Source organism: Felis catus, chromosome B4 (assembly GCF_018350175.1).
Source record: "Felis catus isolate Fca126 chromosome B4, F.catus_Fca126_mat1.0, whole genome shotgun sequence".
Taxonomy (NCBI): Eukaryota; Metazoa; Chordata; class Mammalia; order Carnivora; family Felidae; genus Felis; species Felis catus.
In genome coordinates, this window is record NC_058374.1 from 51,973,767 (window position 1) to 51,986,749 (window position 12,983).

A 12,983-nucleotide genomic window follows, 5' to 3' on the forward strand; every position below is an offset into this window, starting at 1 on the left:
TAGAAAAACTATTGGACTTTGAAGGAAAATAAACTTCCTTGAGACGTCTAGGCAAAAAGAAACAAATATTTATTATTTATAAGAGAAAGAAGTTCAGTATGTCATCAGAGCTTTGCATACTAATTCTTTATTCCAGGGGAAAATGGAATAATGTTTTCTGGCACTCAAAAAAAAATGTGAGCCAAATATGATGTATTAGGCCAAACTGACTTACAAATCAGGCCACAAACTGTTGTGCACATCTAAAACTCAAAAACTTCTTTCTTTGAGCACTTTCTGAGGAATTTCAGGTAGAGAATGAACTTCAGGTAGTCCCAATGACAGAGATGCAGACATAATGCCTACTAGATAAAGATTTAATGGTAGTTAGAAGAGAAACTGTGGGGTATGTATATTACACATACTATACAATATAGGTAGAATAGCTCTATAAGAAAATGGAAGTGGTATATGAAGTACATATGAAGAGCAGAGTATACATACTGCTTGCCTTATAGTATTAACTAGGATAACAGAAATGCATGGCCAACTAATCTTCCACAAAGCAGGAAAGAAAATACAATAGAAAAAAACAGTCTCTTCAGCAAATGGTGCTGGGAAAACTGGACAGCAACATGCAGAAGAATGAAGCTGGACCACTTTCTTACACCATACACAAAAATAAACTTAAATGGGTGAAAGACCTACATATAAGACCAGAAGCCATCAAAATCCTAGAGGAGAAAATAGGTAACAACCTCTCTGACCTCAGCCACAGCAAATTCTTACTAGACATGTCTGCAGAGGCAAGGGAAACAAAAGCAGAAATAAACTATTGGGACTTCATCAAGATAAAAAGCTTCTGCACAGTGATGGAAACAGGAAAACTAAAAGGCAACTGATGGAATGGGAGAAGATATTTGCAAATGATATATCCGATAAAAGGTTAGTATCCAAAATCTATAAAGAACTTATCAAACTCAACACCCAAAAACAAATAATCCAGTTAAGAAATGAACAGAAAATTTGAATACACATTTTTCCAAAGAAGACATCCAGATGGCTAACAGACACATGAAAAGATGCTCAGCATCACTCATCATCAGGGAAACACAAATCAAAATATAAGGAAATACAAATCACTGCTGGTGGGAATGCCAACTGATGCAGCCACTCTGGAGAACAGAATGGAGGTTCTTCAAAAATTAAAAATAGAACTACCCTATGACCCAGCAGTTGCAATAAATACAATTGGATAAATTGCATTTTTCTAAAGGATACAAAAGTGCTGATTCCAATGGCACATGCACCCCAATGTTTATAGTAGCATTATCAACAATAGCCAAATTATGGAAAGAGTCCAAATGTCCATCAACTGATGAATGGATAAAGATTAGATGTGGTATATATATACAATGGAATACTACTTACTTTGTGATCAAAAAGAATGAAATCTTGCCATTTGCAACAATGTGGATGGACCTGGAATGTTTTATGCTAAGTGAAATAAGTCAGAGAAAGACAAATATCATATGATTTCACTCACATGTGGAACTTAAAAAACACAACAGATGAACATAGGAGAAGGGAAGGAAAAATAAAATACAGAGAGGGAGGCAATACAGAGAACAAACTGAGGGTTGCTGGGAGGATGTTGGGTGGCGGGAAGGGTTAAATGGACGATGGGCATTGAGAAGGGCACTTGGCAGGATGAGCACTGGGTGTTATATGTAAGTGATGAATCACTAAATTCTACTCCTGAAACCATTATTAAAAAAAAAAACTAGGATAAAAAGGACAACACTGCAAATCAGTTACTGGAGAGGAGGGTACAGAGGGAATAAAAATATTATATGAAGATATTTATTGTATCATTAGAACACAATTGCAAACCTCAAATACAAAAAAAAAGACTTGAAAAACAGTGACACATCAAAAACAACCCACCAGAAAAAAAAAAAACCAGAGTGAAAAATATTTCATATAATGTATATTAAATATAGTATATAAACTGCAACTTTTTTGTAATACAGTTGAAAGAAGAACACAAATATATATATAAATAAAATAAACAATAAAAGTTAAACTATAATTTTTTGAATGTTTAAATATGGGGGAGAGAAAGAATAGCATAGAGTACAGAGATAAATGCTCAGCTTCTTGGACTATACATTGTTTTGTAGTTTTAACTTCTGAATTATTTAAATATTTTAAATAGTTATAAACTAAAATTAAGTTTTAAATAAATCATTCCTAAAATTAGAAAACAAACCTAAAATAAGTCAAAATTGCAATTACAGTTTTGTGTTTGCTAACAACACGTTTGCTAACAACATAAGTTGTGACTTGGGATTTTTAAAAATAACGTTTAATAGTTGGGCTCCAAATAAACAGACATGGCTCTTGACTATCCTCCATGTCTAACAAACACAAGAAAACAAATCTTAAGTGAAATGAGTCAACTCAGGGAAACGTTACCCACTATCTTTTCTTTTTCATTTCTCTAGGAAAATAAAGGAAAGTCTGGAGTGCTTCCCTGTTAAGTTAAATAACTTGATCCATACACTTGCACAAATGACAGCCACAAGTCCTGCCAAATCTGCTTCACAGACTCCTTCCCAGGAATCCTGTATGCTGAGTGCAACCAGGTCAATTCAAAGAGCGACAATTTTAAGGTTCAGTAAGAAAACCAGTAATGTAAGTCTCAAGTCTGTCATTTGACTTAAATATCTGTTGACCTCATCTCAGACTTCCCTTCCCTATGCTACACATCCGTCCTTATATCATGATACTTTTTTTACTATGCAAATGAAAAATCAGTTACGGTTTGAGCAGAAGTGCCATTAAGGAGGATGTTCTAAGGAGAAATCATAACAACCAGAGCTATTAGTAGAGAACCATCAAAGAGAACAGTTCCTGCCTGTAGTAGACCATAAATCAAGACCTAATTAAAGTGTCTGCATGAAAAGAAGAGCAGAAATTAGGCAGTCTGTTCCCAGCACATAAGATTACGATATCTTTATATACTGTGTTTATAGGTAATTCTGCCTTTACAAATTGCATCCTTTTGTTCGTGGGATGACATTTTGTGGAAAAGTTCTTGCTTTGTTTAGCTTACATGAAACCATATTTTAAAATGTATCACAGGTTGATAATGCCACCTTTTGATTTTTGTCTATTTTCTGCAGCTGTACCTAATCCAGGTGATACATGGTAACAATGAAATGAGCCTGACAGAAAAATCATTTGACCAGTTTTCAAAACTTCACAGCCAACTTCAGAAGCAGTTTGCATCATTGACTCTCCCAGAGTAAGGCACTTCCTCCCCTGTGTTTTGTCTGCAGTTCTTGTCCTTGAACATAAGGAAAAATTATGGTTATGGGATTTTCTATTTGTGAACAACACAGCATTCTGACTCCAATGCCATTGAACCTATCCCAGCAGAGTCTATATGACTCCCAGAGTAAAGAATCTTTTGTCTCATAAAACAGAACAAGGTTTGCAATTTCTCTGTTTGCCTTTAGCCATTGATTTTGTAGACAGAAAAATTCAGGAGTGATTTCATTTTTCATCAGTTACCAGGAAAATTGTTTTATTTGCCTGTTTTTAAATTTAATCTTTTTGGGTTTTTCTATAAAAATAAAATTGACATTGAAAATGCAGAACTAAGTTGGATATATCTACTCTTTCAACAAATAATTGCAGTTAAAAGCCCTGATACATTTATTTTCCATACCAGAAAAAGATTCATTAATATCACTTAGCATAGAAGTAAAATTTACTAATACCAACTCACTTTTGTTGTTAATGATTAACTTTGACTTGGATCGTCTAAATCTAATTTGTCATTATGTTTCTTTTCAAACAATCTTGAAAACCATTGCTTTTGTTCATGTTATCATTTTAAAAATATTTAAGTATAAACAAATTAAGAATATAACTGCAAACAACTTCTGTTCAAATAAACCTTCTAAAACTCATCACTTAGAACTTGCCAAATTTAGGTCATAGATTTCAGTGTATACGAAAGGTGTATCTTGACTTTAAAAAGGAACTTGCCAGAAATTATATTGGCACTTAGGTAAATCAAACGTTATTTTATCTACACTTAGGAATTTTTGTTAAGGAAATGGTCCCTTAATAATGTGAATGTCCATATCTGACCTGACATACTTTGTACATGTGGACGAAGTACTAGGCTTTTTACTAGGCTTTCAGGATTTAGTCACCTTCCAAAATACAAATCTAAGCAAAGTTATCAATGAATGGAGAGATATGGGGCAATATTGAAGAGTGAATAGTTCACTACTTGCAGATGCTACAGAAATTTTGAAATACAGATGCTTTAAATATCAGGAAGTCAACAAATTAGAGTAAGAATATGTTCAAGAGACTGAGAGGAAAGGAGTGTCATTGTGGAAACTTAAAAGCAACACCAGCTTTAAGAATTACTGAAAACCGGGGCGCCTGGGTGGCTCAGTCGGTTAAGCGGCCGACTTCGGCTCAAGTCATGATCTCGCGGTCCGTGAGTTCGAGCCCACGTCGGGCTCTGTGCTGACCGCTCAGAGCCTGGAGCCCGTTTCAGATTCTGTGTCTCCCTCTCTCTGACCCTCCCCCATTCATGCTCTGTCTCTCTCTGTCTCAAAAATAAATAAACATTAAAAAAATTAAAAAAAAAAGAATTACTGAAGACCATCTGATAAAATAACAGAAAAGGAGGTGCTGGCAAAAAAAAGAGTTCAAAGTTTGACTGCAAATATTGAATTCAACATCAGGGACTGTCATTGTACTCTACCAATTAATGATTTAAAATGTTACTGTTCAATGGCTGCCCTTTTTTGGTTTCAAGAACTTCTCTGTTCTACACTTTTATCTGTCCACTACACTTAACATAACTTGTAAAACCTTTAAAATGTTACTAATCTCTCTCCATATGTCTCTTCTTGATTTTTCAGCTTTAGTTCTAAGATTATGCCTTGTTCAACTGCCTGACAATGGTATTTAAAAAGATTTTAAGACCGTTCAAGCAGTGTGTGTGTGGGGGGGGGGGGGTTGGAGGTGGGGAGCATATAGTTCGTGTATGCCCTTGACAATATTTGTATGATGATAGTTCCAAAGGAACCAAGGCTTCCAGTGATACATATAAATGAAGGATGAAAGCAAGATTTCCTCTGACTCCCAAATTTACTAAGAGAAGCCCTACAAGAATTATGTTAACCTGATCTGGAGAGTATGATCAGAAAGTTAGAGTCATGAAGAATAAAATTCACATTATTCATAGTATATGACAGGGGTCTTCAAAGCAGGCTCTTTGTATCTCCCAAGAATACACAGGCATTGGAATCTTCCATACAATTAAAGGTCTTCTTTAAATTAACCTGCTTAAAAATTAAAGGGTTGATTTCCTTTCCCTCTTCTACTTTCAACATTGTTCTTCTCCCGACCATCTAGAACTTATTTTGGTATGTTGTCCCAGAGAGTAAAAAGTCTCTGAGAATCAAATAAAAGGCAAGTCGAGACATTGGTGTTGGTACTGGGGAAAAAAAAGGAATTATTCTAATACCCAGATATCAAATCTGTTTGTCAGTCAGATGTTTCCTACTCTTTGGCATGAACAAAATGGCAGGGGACATGATGGTGCTGTCACATAAAAGATAAAAACTCATTTTCACAAAATGATTGCTATATTATATTTGACATGTAACTGAAAAGCATTTCAGACAATTGAATGACATTACTATGGCTAAACTCTTAAATTCTCTCATACTTAATTATATACAAGATTTTTTAGTACCTACCTCTGAAAAAAACATCAACAAGGGAACAGAATTGATATTGAACTCCAAATTACTCTAACAATAAGGAAAATTCATCTACAGATATACAAATTAATTTTTTTAATGTTTATTTTTGAGAGAGACAGAGATAGAATGAGAGTGAGTTAGGGGCAGAGAGAGAGGGAGACACAGAATCCAAAGCAGGCTCCAGGCTCTGAGCTGACAGCACAGAGCCCGACGCGGGGCTCAAACTCACGAGCTATGAGATCATGACCTGAGCTGAAGTCGGACGCTCAACCGACTGAGCCACCCAGGAACCCCCAAATTAATATTTAAAACCTGCCCAATGCATCTGTTAATCAAATGTGTTTCTATGTTTTGAACTAATTGTATATGGTACGAATTATTGTGATAATTAAATCTGGGTGAAAATTTTTAATACTTTAAGCCTTAGAATTGCAGGAGACCTTTTGAAAAATAAAATGTCAATTATTTAAATACACAAACGTAATTCTGGACTTCCTTAACATTTACAACAGGAAACAGTGAATGGGTTGGCCCGTAGTTGTCACCTACTTCTGTGTCTGCTGACAGCCCTTCTCTATCCCTCATACCCTTACCCCAGGGAAATACCTGTACCAAAGAAGCAGAAGTATGAAGGAGGAAGCAGCAAGACTGAAGTCAGAGAAAGCTGCTAGGTAGTTCCTAAGAAAATGTACTTAGCCAGAAAAATATGTCACCAAATGCTAACCATTAACAGTTCATTCCACTCAGTAATTGGTCTTAATCACATCTAACCCATCAAGAGGAATCTTCAGAGAGTGCAGAGGAAATTCTGCAAGTCAGACTCTTGAGGAAAATGATACAGTGTTCCAAAAGACTAAGACCAGATGGAAACATATGTCACTTGGTAAAATGTTTAATTTAGTTAATGCAGAAATATCTCTAATGAACCCAGAAGAAGCAATACAATCTGACCTTTGTGAAAAATAATGAATCATTAACTTCAAAAAGTATTTATTAAGCCTCCACATGTATTTAAAAGACAATATGTGTGGTCTTCCATGAATACAGCAAGAAGGAACATATATATTAGTTTAATAGGTTAAATTAAATTAAATTAGCATTAATATTAATGAAAGTTAAAATAGCACAAGTGACCACAATCATGTTAATGAAACTCTCAGGATTAATCATGTGTTCTATGTGTTTTTTTTTTTTAATGTTTTCACTGGCCCCTCCATCTGATGTAGCTATAACTTCACTAACAACCCTAAGATGCAGAGACCAGTTTTCAAACTAATAAAGATACACTTCTTTTTTAATTTATTTATGTTTTAAACAGGTTTCCTCATTGGTGGCACGTACCTTTTACAAACTCAGACCACAAACGATTCAGAGATCTAAATCATTACATGGAACAGATATTAAATGGATCATATAAAGTTGCAAATGTATGTTACAACTTACTTTTATATTTTTATATAAATATCAACTATTTTATGTATTATTACTAGAAATATTTTTAAATACTTTATGATAACCTTCTTTTCCTCCTATATCCACTCAACAAGTGAGTGTGTGACTAATATGTATAACATTCCTGAACAGAAATTGGAACAGCAGTAAGGTATATCGCACCTTTATATACTTGAAGTATTTGAAGTAATATGTGATTAGTGGACTATCAGTGCTGGTAAGTGCCCTAGTGTTTTAGAGGATTAAGAGTTATTTCTGATTCTGATGGTAAGAAGGTCTCAAGGAGGAGAGAGCAGCTGAGCTAGGTCTTTAATACCGGGTAGGATTTTAAAAAGAGTTGGTGTAAGGAAGTGTTTCAAGTAAAACCAAACAATATAGAAAAGGTCATAAATTGGGGAAAAAAGGGGGTGGGGGATATCATTAGATTCTATTGCTCCTGTCACAAATTACCACAAATTTGGGAGTTTGAAACAACAGAAATCTATTATCTTTCAGTTTAGAAGTTCAGAATTCTGAAAATGGGTCTTGAGGGACTAAACTCAAGGTGTTGGTGGACTGGTTCTTTCTGGAGATAGTAGGAAAAAATTCATTTCCTTGCCTTTTCAATTTCTAGAGATTTCCTGAATCTCTTGACTTGTGCCCTTTCAAGCAATTGCACATTCTGACCACTGATTCTGTCCTCACATCTCCTTCTCTGACTCTTGCTCTGAGTCTCCTTGTGTTTACACTGGGCCTACCTGGATAATCCAGGACAATCTCACCATTTTCAAGATTCTTAATTTAATTATATCTGCAAAGCCCCTTTTGCCATGTAAGGTAACGTATTCGAAAGTTCTAGGGATTAGAAGGTGAACATCTTTGGAGGGCCATAATTCTATCACAGAGATACATGAAAAAGTGCAGCACAATTCAGTTGGTTCTCAGCATTCTTGTGATCTAAGTGCAAAATGTGAAAGGAAGATTAAAATCAGCAAGGAGGTTGGGGCCAGGTGGTCAAGAGCTAAGTTAAACCTTAGAGGGTAGTGAGGGACTAAAAACAAGAAGAAGAACAATGTTCCTCACCACTCTGGGAGATCTTGTCCCTCCTTACTGGACTGGAATTATGTTCTTTTAATTTTTAGCCTTTTAAAGTGTATAATATATATCCAGAAAAGTCTACAGAAGACTTTAGAGTTAGGTTAGAAAAAGCCATGCAGCTTCTGCCAATTTCACTCAGGATATTCACTATGGGAACCTTCAGCTTCCATATAAGAAATTGAGCTCCCCGGAGTGATCCAGGTGGGGAAACAATATGGATAGATCAAATAGAGAGAGGTCCAGGGAACAAAGCTCTGCTGGTGCCCAGCGGAGGTTCTCACCTTCAGCTAGCTTCAATGTCACAATATTTTGAGTGAATGATGACTCCAGCTCCAGTCACCAAATGACTGTTTATTAGAGACAAGCAAGGACACCCTAGGTGAATTCAGCCAAACTGCAGAACTGGGAGACAATGGCAAAATGATCGTTTAAACCAACAATGCAGGGATAGACCATATATAAGGTGCATATATTTTCATTGTTATATAGTATTCTCTTACATGAATATATGGCAGTTTGTAGATTCCTCTCTACATAGGCATTTGGAATGTTTCCAAGTTAGGATTACAAATAATGCTTCTATGAATATTCTTCTGCTTGTATGTCTCTTAGTCTACATGGGTTGGTCATTCACCTAAGAACAGAATTTCTGGATTTCAATATATGCTTATCTTCAGGATTATAGGCAATGAACAATTTACTGTCCTATTTGCAATGAATAAGAGTTCACATTTTCCACAACCTTGTGTATACTTGGTATTGCCAGTCTTTCTAATATTGGCCATTTTGGTGAGTGTGCATCTCTTGCGCATTAGTTTGTATTTTCCTAACTACGAATGAGATGGAGCACCTCTTCATATGTTGTTTGGTCATTTGGATGTCCTCTTCAGTACAGTGACAGCTCATGTCTCTTGCCCTTTTTCTATTAAATTATACGACATTCTATCATTAATTTATAGTATTTTTCATGTACTGTGGATAAAAATCCTTTGCTAATTAAATATGTCGTAATGATTTTTCTTCTACTCCTGTGTTTTGCCCTCTTGTTCTCTTTATTATATCTTCTGATAAACAGAAACTCTTATTTTTAATATAGTAAAATGTATTGATATTTTCCCAGATGATTAGAACATGCGCTACCTCAATGTCATAAAGACAATTTCATATATTATCTTCTAGAAGCTTTGCTCTTTTGCCTTTCACGTTGAAACCTACAATTGGTCTAGAATAGATTTTAGTGCATCATGTGATATAAGAGTCATTCTTATTTTTTTTTCCATGTAGACTTCTAATTGTTCCAACACTATTTAAAATATTTTCCTTTTCTCGCTCCTCTGCTGTGACACCTTTGTGATGATTTAAATATCCATGTAGGTATGTGTCTACTTCAGGGCTCTATATTTTATGCCAGGGATCTCTTTGTTTACCCTTGTGCCAACAGGCTTAATTACTGTAGTTTCATACTAAGTCTTGAAATCTAACAGAGTGAATTCTCCTAATTTACCCTTATTCATAAACAATATTTTGGCTCTTCTTGGACTTTCATCTTTACATGTAAATTTTAAAACTTTCTTGTCAATTCCATGCAAAAGCTAGCTGGGATTTTAGTTGAAAATGTATCTTAGTATTTTCCAATCCATTATCATGTACCTATTTAAATCTTTAAAACATTTTTTTCTCGAAAGTAGTTTAACAATACTATCTTAAAATATTTTATTTTAGGGGCGCCTGGGTGGCGCAGTCGGTTAAGCGTCCGACTTCAGCCAGGTCATGATCTCGCGGTCCGTGAGTTCGAGCCCTGCGTCAGGCTCTGGGCTGATGGCTCAGAGCCTGGAGACTGTTTCCGATTCTGTGTCTCCCTCTCTCTCTGCCCATCCCCCATTCATGCTCTGTCTCTCTCTGTCCCAAAAATAAATAAACGTTGAAAAAAAAATTAAAAAAAATATTTTATTTTACTTGGTAAAATTCTTTTTAAAGAATTTTTTAAATTCTTTTTTTTTTACCAGTATACAGATACAACTGATTTTATATAATGACATTTTTCTCAACAACCTTACTAACTACACTTCTAATAATTTATCTGTATCTTTAAATATTCTACTTACAATCATATTGTCTGCAAATAAGAGGTTTTTTCCCCCATATTTATATTTTATATTTACTTTTCTGGATATTTTGTACTCTCGAGGGCCTCCAGGTGGTGATAGCAGACATGCTTGTGTTATTCCCGACTTCAGGTCTAAAGTTCCCCAGTAAATACACAAGTTTTTGTAGGTACCCTTTATTACTTTAAGAAAGTTTCCTCCTGTTGTAAGAAAAAGTTTTTACAATAAAGAATATTGAATTTATCAATTTTTTTTCTGAATCTGTGGAGATGATCAATGATCAAGTGATTTTTCTCCCTTATTCCATTAGTGTGGTGAATTGCACTGATGAATTTTCTAATTTTAAACAAATTTGCATTCCTAGGATGCACGCTACATGGTCATAATGTATTATCCTTTTTATGTATTACTAGATTTGATACAACATTTTCTTTAGCATTTTTTCCACCTTTATTTATGACAGAGACCAAAGGTATTCTATCTTATAATGTCCTTACCAGGTTAGAATGGAGAATATGCTGGCTTCATAATGTCAATGGCAAAGACTTCTTGCTTTTCTTCTTTTCGCTGGAAGAATTTGTATAGAATTGATTCTATTTCTTTAATTTGGAAAGCCATATAAGTACGGAGATTCAATTTATTTAAGAGTTATAGGACAATTCACATTTTCTATTTCTTCCTGGGTCTAAGTTATAGTTCTCTAGGAATTTGTGCTTATTTATTGGCATGAAATTATTCAGAGAATCCTCTCACCATCTTTTTAACATTTATAGGATCTGAAAAGATGTCTACTCTTCTAGTCCTTGCATATGTCATTTCCTAATAAGTCTTGCTGGAGGATTATGAATTTTACAAATCTTTGCAAAGAATGAAACATAGGATTTATTGACTCTTTATTATATTATTTTTCTATTTTATTTATGTTTGATCATGATTATTTCCTTTCCTCTTCTTCCTTTGGTTATGATTTGCTGTTCTATGTATTACATTCACAGATAGTTACTTGTTTGTTTTCATCCTGTCCTCACTTACACATTTAAAATTCTAGGGGTGCCTGAGTGGCTCAGTCAGTTAAGTATCTGCCTTCAGCTCAGGTCATGATCTCACAGTTCATGAGTTCAAGCCCTGTGTCTGGCTCTGTGCCAACAGCCTGAAGCCTGGAGCCTGCTTTGGCTTCTGTGTCTCCCTCTCTCTCTGCCCCTCTGCTGCTTGTGCTTGCTCTCTCTCTCTCTCTCTCTCTCTCAAAAATAAACATTGAAAGTTTTAAAAATAATAAGTAAGTAATAATAAATAAAATTCTACATCCCCCTGCCTAACCAAGATTTAATTGACCGCTTAAGTTTTTATTTACAGTATTATATTTTACCATTCTTCTAAAATATTTATAAGTGTTCACTATGATTTTTCCTGAGACTATGGATTAAGTCTATTTAACCTATTTGAGTTTTACATGCTATGCTAATAATATATCTCTGTACCTGTATCCCAATAATATATCTCTATATCTGTATCCCATAAAATTAATAAGCACTGGTTTTTTTTATATCTGTTTAATATCTGTTTAATATATCTGTTTAATATTTCCCACATATTTCATCTTTGTTGCTTCTGTAACTCTGACTTTATATATGGGATTGTTTACCCTCTACCTGAAGAACACAATTTATTACTTCAATATGAATTTGCTGGTAGAAAAATTTCTAAATCTGCATTTGTCTGAAAAGTTTTTATTTTGTCTTCATTCTCAGAAGATATTTTAGCTGAATATGTTATTTGGATAGGAGTAATTTTATTTTAAAATCTTTAAAGCTATCAGTTCATTGTCTTTTAGCTTCCACTGATTCTGTTTCAAATCCAACTGTTATAATTGTTGCTTCTTTGAAATTATTTTTCTTTATTCTTTATCTGCTTTTAATGTCTTTCTTTTTATATTTGTTTTTCACAGTTTTAATTTAATTGCTCAAATACAACTTTGTTTCTATTTGTCATGCTTATTAACACTTCTTAAATTTGTTCCTTGATGTCCTTCATCAGTTTTGGACAGTTCCGTCATTATTGCTTCCAACATTGTTAATATTTTTTTTCTCTCTCCCTTTTTCTGAAGCTGTAATCACATATGTTAATTATTCTCATACCTCTACTCCTGTCTTGTTTCTCCTTTTGTTCTCCTAATTTATTCTCAATAGTTCTCTTCTGACTTAGCTTTTGAGTTACCTATTTTCTACTTACCTAAGGTTGTTTTAAGTTTTTTTTTTAAGTTTATTTATTTATTTTAAGGGAGAGAGAGAGAGAGCCCACGAGTGAAGGAGGGGCACAGAAAGAGGGAGAGAGAGAATCTCAGGCAGGTTCCACACTCAGCACTGAGCCCAATGCAGTGCTTGATCTCACAACTGTGAGATCATGACCTGAGCTGAAATCAAGAGTCAGCTGCTTAGCCGACTGAGCCACCCAGGCGCCCCTACTTATCTGTGCTTAATATACTGTTAAATCCATCCTTTGAGCTCTTAATTTCAATTTCAATTATTATATTTTTCAGTTTTAGAATTTCCTTGTTTTTTGGTTTCTA

General features: G+C 34.6%; 1 protein-coding gene across 5 annotated transcripts in view; it reads left to right on the plus strand.

Annotated features, from left to right (window-relative positions):
* The window catches only part of PIK3C2G (phosphatidylinositol-4-phosphate 3-kinase catalytic subunit type 2 gamma), a 347,688-nt gene that overhangs the window by 280,141 nt on the left and 54,564 nt on the right, over positions 1-12,983 (plus strand). For all 5 annotated transcript variants that reach the window (XM_006933551.4, XM_045061454.1, XM_019834592.3 and 2 more), the window contains 3 exons: positions 2,487-2,676; positions 3,168-3,289; positions 7,102-7,210. In XM_006933551.4, coding sequence (XP_006933613.3) covers positions 2,487-2,676; positions 3,168-3,289; positions 7,102-7,210 — 421 coding nt within the window. The remainder of the gene's footprint in view (positions 1-2,486; positions 2,677-3,167; positions 3,290-7,101; positions 7,211-12,983) is intronic.